General features: G+C 36.2%; 1 protein-coding gene across 18 annotated transcripts in view; it reads right to left on the reverse strand.

Moving 5' to 3' along the window:
• Positions 1–12030, reverse strand: part of PARD3 (par-3 family cell polarity regulator) — a 699476-nt gene that overhangs the window by 319296 nt on the left and 368150 nt on the right. For all 18 annotated transcript variants that reach the window (XM_054716632.1, XM_054716629.1, XM_054716625.1 and 15 more), the window contains 3 exons: positions 11460–11842; positions 6930–7069; positions 3662–3790 (listed from right to left, as the gene is read on the reverse strand). In XM_054716632.1, coding sequence (XP_054572607.1) covers positions 3662–3790; positions 6930–7069; positions 11460–11842 — 652 coding nt within the window. The remainder of the gene's footprint in view (positions 1–3661; positions 3791–6929; positions 7070–11459; positions 11843–12030) is intronic.

Raw genomic sequence — 12030 nt, forward strand, 5'->3', positions numbered from 1 at the left:
CCAAAGCCATCTTCAAAACACAGGGACATAAAGCTTTAGTTGAAAGGAAATTATGCTGGTTTTTAAAATCCACAAAATAGAGTATGATTATATTTTGGCTGATATATTACTCTGTCTTCCAAACTTTCACTGGGATGCTTATGTTATCTTCTGTGGGTGTGTGTTTTAAGAAATTTTTCTAGATGTATGTTTTTAATTGTTCATTCACAGTACATCATCAATTTAATACAGAAAGAAAAACAAATCTCAACAAAGAGCTCTTCTTTTCATAGCACTATTTCTAATTTATTTTTAATTTTTCCAACTAAATATGTTATGTTATATAACTTGATAGCTAGACCAGATAATAACAGTGTGAACCAAAAGCGTTATACTTTAAATTATTATATAGGTTTTAAATGTGATTTATCTAATATATTAAAGAGTAGCTTTAATTACACAGTTACAAGGTTGATTAATTTAAAATCTACATATTGACAAAAGTATATCATTGTAGACACAGAATTTATACACAGACATCCCAAACCAAGGAAGAGTTTGGTCATTGGATTAAAAGATCATTTTAAATGCCCCCTTTAAGTTTTTAGAATTTTATTCTCCTAAATCTTGACAAACAGATGCAAAATTAGTAACAGACTGACAGCCTACTGGCTCACTCCTTAATGAAACACTCAAAGGCAATAAATTAAATAACCAAAGAAAAAAAAGTAGGTAGCAGAAGGGGGAAACAGAAGCCTGTAATATCAAAATTGGACAAAAAGAACCTAAATAACCTTAAGCTGACTGTATGTTGGCACTAACTCTGGAAAGGCTGCTTAAGAGCGTGTGCAAGCTTTGGCAATCTAATAATGCTATTACCCAAGCTCACATAACTGAGGAAGAATTAAAGCTTCATCAAATCATATCTAAATCTTAGTTTTGCTTTAAATGCAAATTTACAACTTAATAAAGACATCTCCAGATTTAGGATCAGGTGGCATTTTAAGCACAAAATTGGATAACAGTGTGGGGGAAAGAGTAATGCATTAAACATTTTAAAATAGACATTTTTCAAAATCTACTTAAAACAAAAGTGCTCACTTTTCATTTTTATGAAAATCTGAAATTTCCACAAAATCACAAAAAAATTTGGATCTGTTAGTAACCATGAGATGGGACATTCTTATAACTAAAATTTATCTGACTTATAATAAAAGGGACATTTTATTCACCATGACACACCCATACTTGAAGTATCAGCTTAAGAGATTTAGGGCTATAGAACAAATTTAGGACCTGTGCCCCTAAAACTTTGACACTCTAGTATATATGAATTGTTTTATAGACAAAGCTATAAAGCTAGCTGAAAGAATGTTGTAAATGTTGTAAAATGACCCAGGTAGAATATTTTGGAAATATTTAAAATACCATTTGTACTTGAAGTAAAACAATTCTCACTGCATCAAAAGATAAAGGTGATTCCTCCAATTATGTTGTTTTTATATATAAACTAGAGGCCCAGTGCACGAATTCATGCACAGATGGGGTCCAGCCTGCCAGCCCCGCCCAACTGGGGCAGATCAGGGCTGGGCCTGTAAGGAGGAGGAGATGGTGGGAGGTTGGCCAGCCAGCTGGCCCTGATCAGGGCCTGATCAGGGCCGGGCCAGCTGGGAGAAAGGACTACAGGTGATTGCTGGTGGGCCCCACCCCTGATTAAAGTTAGGGGGCTGAATGGGGGTGGGGTAGGCCATGGATAGGGAGGAGGAGATGGCGGGAGGTTGGCCAGCTGGCCATGCCCCTGATTGGGGTGGGGGTGGGGGGGCCGATCTGGGGTGGGGACAGGTGGGGGGAGGGGCTGCAGGAGATTGGCCAGCGGTCCCGCCCCTATTTGGGTGGGGGTTGCGATCAGGGGTGAGGCAGCCAGGGGGAGGGGCTGCAGGAGGTTGGCCAGCCAGCCCCACCACCTATTGGGGTGGGGGGTGCAATCAGGGGTGAGGTGACCGGGGGGGTGGGGAGGGGCTACAGGAGGTTGGCTGGTCAGCCCTGCACCCTATTGGGGTGGGGGATGCTATCAGGGGTGGGATGGCCAGGAGGAGGGGCAACAGGATTGGCCACCCAGCCCCGCCCCCTATTGAGGTGGTGGGGTGCGATCAGGGGCTGGCCAGCGGGTAAGGGGCTGTGGGCCTATTGTGGGGAGGGCTGAGGAGGGTAGGGAGGAGGCGTTTGGTCTGCCCCGCTCTTGATCAAGGGTGGGAGAGTCCGATCAGGGACAGGTCAGCAGGGGGGGGAGAGCTGCAAGGTTGGCTAGCCGGCCCCACCCCCTGATCGGGCTGGTTCGCTGGCCACAGTGGGCATCATAGCAACCGGTTGTTATGGCCATTATGGTAGCTGGCTTCTTATATCCAATCTAATAAAGAGAGAATATGCTAATTGACCCTCACGCCATCGCAAAGATGGTGGCGCCCACAGCCAATAAGGAGAGAATATGCTAATTGACTGCCCCGCCCTCAAATATGGTGGCGCCCACAGCCAATAAGGAGGGAATATGCTCATTGACTGCCTCGCCCTCAAAGATGGTGGTGCCCACAGCCACAAGATGGCAGCATCCAGTTCCCTCAGCCCCACTGGGATCGCAGGTGCATGGCAAGGCCAGGCCCACCCCGCGCGCCTGCCTCTGGAGTCACCCAGTCCCCTCAGCCCCCCAGCCCCCCAGGGAAGGCCCAAGGCACAGGCAAGCCTTGGATGGCAACTGCCTAGCCACCCAGGGCTGGCCTGAGGCTCAGGTAACCAGGGCTGGCCTAGGCTTGCGCTGCTGGCAGTGGCAGCAGCAGAGGTGTGATGGGGCATTGCCATACCCTGATTCCCGGGTTGCCTCCCGCCTCTGAGGGCTTCTGGACTGTGAGAGGGGGCAGGCCGGGCAGAGGGACCCCGCCCCCTCCAGTGCATGAATTTTCATGCACCAGGCCTCTAGTATATAGATAAACTTTCTCCTTTTTGCAGAAAAACACTTAGAACTATGTTAACTTAATATACATATTTCCTTTTCATCAGTACTATATAAATACCCTTATCTAATATTTAGATGTGTTGATATATACATAAAAAGTAAAACAGTTTGCAAAAAATATGTTTTTTCATTTGATTTATGTTATTTGCAATAATGTTTATGTTAGTAACTAATGGTCATGGGGCTTACTGACACTCAAGTATTTTTATTTTCAATAACAATATTTTAAAGGTATTCCTTTTCATTAAAGAAACAAGCATCTTTATTTGCTTAGCTACATGGACCATGAAAATCTGAAATCTGAAGATTTGTCATAGGTAGTAGAGAACACATCAAGATTTCGACAAGAGCCTTTGAAGCGACAGTAATGAAATAATCAACATCTCTGTATTCAATCAGGCCATCAGAAATCATTCAATAATAAACATTTGCTGTCCTAGAAAATATCCCTGCAACCTTATTTTTAAATAACCCTACACTCAACGTTGCAGATATCTATTTCCAAACCTGAAGAAATATGAAAAAAGAATGCCTGTATTAAGTTAAGATTGAAAGACATATAGAAATTAGAAACTGCTTGGAAAATATCCCAATAAACATTGGTTAGGTAGGTAGCCCAGACCACCCCTGGCTCATGTGCATCAGAAATCTTTCATGTGCTCTAAATTTACACACCAGTTCCCTTGGGTGGAAGGCATCTTCTTGGCGAACGACCTGAAGGCTCACTGTCCCTTCCATCTTGGTGCTTCTCAACAGGGAAACAACTTCCTCTTGGGATTTGCCTGCTAAATCTACTCCATTTACCTAAAACAAACAAATAGTTTTCAGCTGCAATCCTGTGCAAACAGATAACAGAAGAAAAGACACACATTGTAGAACTGATCATATCTGCTATAAAACATAACTCATTTCATGGTAAAATTTGGCATAATCTGGTAACCACCAGGCTGATGTGCTAATAAAGAAATGCAGATAAGGTTTTTAGAAGTGAGACATGAAGTAGTAAATCTTTCAGTGCTTATCAATAAATCAAAAGCTACAGCCACCAGAGCATTAAAAAGTAACATGTAATAAACAAATAATATAACATATCAAGTTAACACAAAACTTCCTGGCTGTGAACTGAGATATCTTGATGGCCTGTGCAGCATAGGTTTTCTTATACCAAAATAAAAAGTTGTATCTTTTATAGGGGGTAGTAAAAACACACTAAAAAATATTTTAACTTTCAAAGAAATTCTACTAACAATAAAGAAGATAAACATCTTCAACCCTAAAACGCTAACATTAAAGAAGAATCTCCACAAAATAATCCTGGAGATTCTTTTGGAGGAATAGCAATATTTCACCTCAATAATCCTCAATGTTTAAAAAAATTCTACCAAAACAAAAGATTTAAAACAACCAAGTCCTGAGAATTGCATCATTTTTATTTTGTAGGAAGTATAATAACATTATTAGAAAGCACTATATATTTAACAGAAATGAGAGTGGAATTTGCTTTTTAAAAGTTCTCTATATCATTTTCTTAGACAAAAATAACATTTTGTCCAAGCCAATTAAGTATATTATTTAAATTGTAATATCAAAATCTTCCTGTAATTAGACTATGTTTTGGAACCTTTTCCCTCTATTGAAAACCATCTTATATAGTTCAATATACTACTATTAAGGGATTGCAAGAAACAGATAAGTAATAATAGGTTAAAAGGAAGCAAAAAAATTCTAAGTAATAAAAACATCTTTGGATAATTTTTCTATATGCTTCCACATATCCAGATACTCATAAAAATTACAACCCACGGAATTACTGATATTGTATAGATACTAAACAATTAGATTTAAAACATGTGACATGTAGTTTCAATTTTAAGAGAAAGCTAATAGCTATAAAAAATAAAACCTAATTCAGAAAAAAATACAGGTTGCAAGCCCTTCCCATTGCTAAAAATAAAATAATAGTCTTTGTGATGTGTTGACACAGTAGAGCAATTATGTGATGAAAGAGAGACTCAAAAATAAAATAAGGACCTTTAGAAAGAAAGAAGGTTAAACAGGGACAAATTCAGGGAAAGGAAGAGGTCTGGGAAAAAAGGCCATTTTTTTTATTTTTTGGACTTAGAGGCAAAGATTCAAGTCCCAGCTGAGACTTTTACTAAATAAAACAAACTACAAATACATACTAAAAATAACCCTTGAACAACATGGGTTTAAACTACACAGGCCCACTTATACACAGATATTTTTTCAATAAATAAGTACAGTACTATAAATGTATTTTCAATTCCTTATGATTTTCCTACTAACATTTTATTTTGTCTAGCTTACTTTATTGTAAGAATACAGTATATAATGCATATAATGTGAAATATGTGTTAATCAACTATTTATGCTATTGGTAAGGCTCTGATCAACAGTAGAATACCAGTAGGTGTGAGTTTATAGGGAATCAAAAGTTATACTCATTGGTTAATGAAATGGACACATACAGTAGGGGGGTGAGGGCATATCCTGGGGGGGTGGGAGAGGTCAATGGGGGAAAAAGGAGACACATGTAATACTTCAAACAATAAGAAATTTAAATTTAAAAAAAAGTTATACTCAGATTTTCAAATGCACGCGTGTCAGCGTTATTCAATGATCAATTCTATATAATTTATATACCAAGGAAAAGTGGTCCCTTTTATAAACAACACTTTAAATATAATTTGTACTCAAACCTTTCCTTTTATTCAGCCTCTCCTATTAGTGTCTGTTTAAAAATATAGTGTCATGTGAGTGAGAAAAAAAGAATAAGAGCTTAAGATTTAAATAATCTAGGTACAAAATGTAGGCATGAAAAAGTCAAGAAATGTTAAGGACAGTTAAATATGAAGAGTTCAAATAACCCAGTGATTCCTCTTCTGACAATTTATCTGAAGAAACCCAAAAACACTGATTTGAAAGAATATATGCACCCCTGTGTTCATTGCAGCATTATGTAAAAGAGCCAAGAATTGGAAATAGCCCCAAAAATCCATCAGTAGATGAGTGGATAAAAAAAAAACAAAAACTGTGGTACATTTACACAATGGAATACTACTCTGCTGTAAAAAGGATGAAAATGTTATCCTTTGTGACAGCATTGATGGACCTGGAGAGCATTATGCTAAGTGAAATAAGCCAGTCAGTGAAAGAAAAGTATCATATGATTTCACTCATATGTGGCATTTAATGAACAAACTGAACTGCCAAGAAAAATAAAAACAGAATCACAGACAGAGAGCGCAGACAGCTCTAGGGGAAGGGGGCAGAAGGGGGAGGGATTGAGAAAAAAAATAAGAGAGAACTCATGGACATCATGGACAACAGTGTGGTGATTGCTGGGGGATGGGGGATGGGTGGGTAGAGGTGGTAGAGGGTATATAGGAGATAAAATTCTGTATATTTATGTAAGTCAAAAACATTTCCAAAGACCAATGAATCGAAACTCATGAGGCACAGAAAGGAAATTTTGAAAACTGTTTTCTTTTCCTTCTGACATTTGATTATTATGTCTCAATTCATTTTCCATGCTGCCATTTAAAAACTTCCTGTTCCTCTCATTAAAATACACCGTTTCATTTACTTCAATTGTCTCTGTTCTGATTACAAATGAGATAGCATTTCTATATTGCCAGACATAAATTTAAAGCCATCTAGAATATAACCTCATAGGCATTGTACTTATATAATGTCAAAATGTTACGGTACTTCATAAAACAAATGTCTAGGTTACTAAAACTTTGAGTGCACTAAACAAAAAAGGTATTTCTTACCAAATAACACGGGACAATGTAAAAGTAAAGCAGAAATGCATTGTTTCGTGATGCATACTTCTGCTAAAATATGTTTCATATTTTTAAAAATATTAAAAAAAAAAACTTCCAAGAGTTATGGAACTTCTGACTTGGAAGCCTCTCACCTCTACCAGGCGGTCTCCGGCCTTCAGTCTCCCATCTTGGATGGCAGCTCCCCTGGGGAGAATATTTTTCACATAAATGGGAGCTGAACCACCTATTGTTACATCTCTGGAAGTGATGCTGAATCCCAAACCTTCTGTACCTAAATATATAGCAGAAAATGAAAGCAAATAAAATGAGATGTGTCAACGTTTACAGGTATATTATATATTTAAAAAAATTGTTATTATTCTCTATACCAACTTAACATTTTGTAACTTTCACAATGGCCTACATGTCTTCTAGTATTTTAAAAGTTGCAACAGATTTATCAAAATAGACTAAATTCTGAATGGTTTAAATGCTTTACATATCAAAAATTTATTATTTTGAGAAAAAATTGGAATCCATCTAAAGACAGACTAAAGATAATATACATATATAGAAATATGGTTGCTATAAGTTTTTAAATTGGTCTAAACCTTTGATTATGAAAATAAACTTAATTTCTCTATGACACAAAACAAAATTTCTGTTAAAATACACAGTACCTCCAATAGCAAGTATTATTGTGGAATAATGGTATCTACAATTGACAAGTAGGAAGTGGAGAGGAAGAGAAATGTTCAGGGAGATGAAAAAGAAATAAAGAGAACATTTTCTAGATACAGATAACAGAATCTCTCCAAACTATAATTAGTCACAGCAATTTGCCAACAGAATGAAACCATTATAATTGCCTAGTTCTCTTCTAACTCACCTAAATCTGACCATGTACATTTGAAAAAGACAACCAACAAGGCAAAAATAGCCAGTGAAGAACTCATCGCAGATCATAGATGGCAGGTCTGAAAATCAACATATCATATCTAAAGGTACTAAACTTAATGAGGCATTTAAGAATTACTATGCTGGTTTATATAATTTAAATTCAAAGACACTTGGCAGCTTTCTTGACAGGCACACTTATAAGCTCAATATAGTGTAGAAGGTGGTTATGTATCACCGGAACCAATATGCTATAGGCCAGAATAAGCCTAGAAAAAAATGTGAAGATAAAAAAATTTCTAATGAATCAAAGAACTTTTATAACATTTTAATAATGATTAATTTCTACTAGAGGTTTTGAAAAGGTTACTTAAGATATTAGGTTGCATTTCAGTTAAAATGATATTCGAACACATACTTCCTCATTTCAGAATGAATAGAGATGTGTAAAGGTGAAAAATTTATAACATTCATTCATTTGATTCAGCACTATGTATAAAACTATGAGGAACAGAATACATTCTATAAGTAAACAAACAAATGTGGGCAAATAAATACGAATGAAAAAGTGAGTTAAAGAAACATAAAGTAGAAATGAAGAAAATATCAAATAATTATACCTGCATCAAAATCTACTGTAAATATTTTCAAGTTCAAAGCATTCATTTACTGCAAATCTAAAGTCACTTTAATATGCCTGGACTATTATTTCTTAAGTCTTCTGTGCTGAAGACCTGAATGGCACATTGTCTTTATGAAATTTTCCTACTAATTATTCTGCTGGGACTTTTCCATATGTCTCCGTGCTTTCATGAAACTCTAATGACTTGCAATAACATTTATTAAGAAAAAATTCTAAATTATTCTCCTTTTGCAACATTAATTTATATGAGTTATAAAGGCTGACTAAACCTTAATACTACTAAAATATTAGCAATAACCTCTAAATCTGTAAGCTAAAGGTTCAATCAATGACCTTTAAAAGAAAGATAAATAGATATCAATTTTCATTTAGCAAAGCCAACAAAATATTTTGCACTGACTGAAACAGATTATTGATCTTCCCTTCTGACTTTATTAAGAAGCTAATTTCTACAAAAGAGCAGGGTATTTGAGAATGCCAATATGGCAATAAATATTAAAAAATCATAATTATGGAAGCAAGTACATAGGGGCTACTCTATTTTGTGATGTTATATGGCATAATTCCAAAATTATGACAAAGAATTATTATAATGAAGGCTTCTTTTTTTAAGTACTTAAAACTGATCTCAGTTTATGAAGAGCTTCTGTCAAAGCATGTCAGGTTAAATAGAACTGAATTTAAAGTTTAACACTGACATACCCTAAGTATTTTATGTACTTCTTTAAAAATGTTAAATGTGCTCTAGCTGGTCTGTCCCAGTGGATAGAGTGTCAGCCTATGGACCGAAGGGACCCGGGTTCAATTCCGGTAAAGGGCATGTACCTGGGTTAGGGGCTCCTCCCCAGCAAGAGCCCTGGTCAGGGCACACGCAGGAGGCAACCAATCAATGTGTTTCTCTCACTTCGATATTTCTCTCTGTCTTTCCCTGTGTCTTGCACTCTCTCTAAAAATCAATGTAAAATATCCTCCAGGGAGGATTAATAAATTAATTAATTTAAATGTTAAATGTAACATAATTGGTAAAAACACCTATTAACTACAATGAAAGCTTATTCAATTTAAATACAATTTAAATGTTAAATGTAACATAATTGGTAAAAACACCTATTAACTACAATGAAAGCTTGTTCAAATTAAATCTATTTAAATAATAATTTAAATAGATGTATTTAGTATTAATAAAAGACAATCGGCATTCTTCACTCTTATTTACAGTAAACTATTTTTATGTAAAATATTTGTAAGTATTGGCAGGAACCCACGGGCAGTTCCAACCTTTTGTCATGTATTCTCACAGTAAATCAAAATCATGGTAGATCTATGAAGCTCTATAATATTTATATTACTCAAGATCAGCAAAATATTTAAAAGAAAATCATTGTTTCTATTTTTCTTATGTTGATTGAGCACATTCTTTGTAAATTAGCTTGTATAAAATGTAATCATAGCTTTTAAAATGCTATTAAAATAAAAGTTTCTTTATTCAAAAAATGATTCTTTTAATAGCAAATAACATTTCACTTTATTTAAAAAGTTCACATATCATGAACTGCTAAAATATAAGAATTGTATCAAAAACTGTAATTAATTAAATAAATATACCTGTAACAGTATAAAAAGATAAAGGTATTTGTGACTAATATCTATATGACAATGACCAGGTAAAATGTTTTTCCTTTGTTGAGAGATCCCAACCAAGCAGAATTTTATATTTTTTACAACTCTATTTGTGTTTCTTAATGTTTTTGCTTAAAAATTAGGGCCTGTCATTTCAGTAGAGAAACAGGAAGAGGATCTGCCATTTCTCATTTAGGAATTAATAGAGCTAAAAGGGATTTATGCTGGAATGATTCTGTTTGTAATGGGTTTCAAAAGTGGAGTAAAGCTGTCAGTTCCTAATCATGTCAACTAAGTAGTTGGAGCTTAAAAGTCAATAACCAGAAATAAGGAATCTGTGGTTCACATAAACCTCAATGAAAGAACATGACTTAGAAAGTAAATAGGAATCTCAGAGTTTACAAGCATGTAAACCTTACCCCAGATGAAAGAAAAATTGTCTAAATGTCAAGATACGGAATGTTCTAGTAGGAAACTAATGCCAGCAACAGGCAGGTGATGTCAGGTAATTGCTCAACTTTCTCTTCAGTTCATTTCCATCTAACTACAGGAATGGGTTGGGCTCACAAAAAGAAAAATATCTATATATATAAAAGGCTAATATCTCCTCTGGAGTTTGACGGGGAGTTTGATCGCTCGCTATGACATGTGTTGACCACCAGGGGGCGGCATGGAATGAAGGAAGGCCCCGGCTGGCAGCTGGAAGGCCCCGATAGGTCCTGATCGCTGTCCAGGCCTAGGGACCCTACATGTGCACGAATTTCATACACTGGGCCTCTAGTTCTTACAATAACACCATTTTGAAAGATATAATTTAAAAACATATCAAAATGATCAGTTAAAATTGATGACTGATAGCAAAAGTATATCCCAATGCCTAGAGAGGACAACAATTGGAAATCAGAAATTCTAGCATATGCTTTAAGTCATGGATCCTGTATACAAGGATCCATGGTCTATAGGAGAGGGATACTTAAAGAAATAAGTTGACATAACATATATATAATAAAGATTTAGCAAGGCCCATTATAATCCTCCTGTCTTCTTAAGAAATGGAAGCAGTGTAATATTCTGGAACAATGAACTAGTTTCTCCTCATTCGACCACAAGCCATTGACAGTGTCAAAGGAATCAATCACTTCCAATAACCAAAATGGTAGGGCTGAAATGGAGGACCTTTCTAAAGTCCTCATCAAGAGGGATGATCAAAACAGTCAAATCCTCACTACTGTTTTGGGTTTGAATGTAACATCCTGAAATCATTTTCCTTCATTGTTAAAAATTTTACTGCAATAGTAACTGCTACCTTCCCATGAAACTTATTTTTTAAAACCTTATTCTCTGATCATTTGAATTTTTATATAGCCAAATTAATCTGAAAAGCATAAAAATACATTTTAAATACTTTTTAAAAAATCATTACATTACTTCTTTCACACAATGGAATAAAACATAGGGTGTTTGGGTTAGTTGGTTTAGTTTTAGAATAAATTCCATCAAACATAAACAAGTTAGGTTGTACCTTTCTTCAGCTGGATATTTAGCCTCTTGCCTATTTTTTTGGTGTTATAACCACTGCTCACACTTGTTCCAAACACACTTTGTGGTGCTGGGGCTGGAGCTGCCGGTGGCTTTCCAGAAGGCTGTGTACTCTGAGGTAGTCGTGGGTGTGAGTCCACCTGCTCGGCCGGGTGGGTCGATCTGGGTGCTCTCTGCGGTGCCTGAAGCCCTGCACTGTTCACACTCCTATTATCAATATACTGGCTGTCAGGGCTGAAGCGGCCTGAATAGTCATTGTTCTTCTCACTTTGGGAGAGTTGTTCATATTGCTCTTTATTTGCTGCAGGAACCACATGGAACCAAATGATGGGTGTACGCATGGCCTGTCGAAACATATGCTGTGCTCTGGGTTTGAGAATGAATGGAAAATTAGCAAATTAAGACTTGCAGACAAAAGATATTAGGAGCTTAATTAAGTATACTAACTAAGCAACAAGAAATGATACACTTTGTTGAGACGTAAAACCAAAATTTTGATATCCCATTTATCAATCAAGTTTGCAAGCTCTGATAGAAGCATAGCTGTTTCTCCA

Source organism: Eptesicus fuscus, chromosome 5, assembly GCF_027574615.1.
Source record: "Eptesicus fuscus isolate TK198812 chromosome 5, DD_ASM_mEF_20220401, whole genome shotgun sequence".
In the NCBI taxonomy this organism is placed as follows: domain Eukaryota; kingdom Metazoa; phylum Chordata; class Mammalia; order Chiroptera; family Vespertilionidae; genus Eptesicus; species Eptesicus fuscus.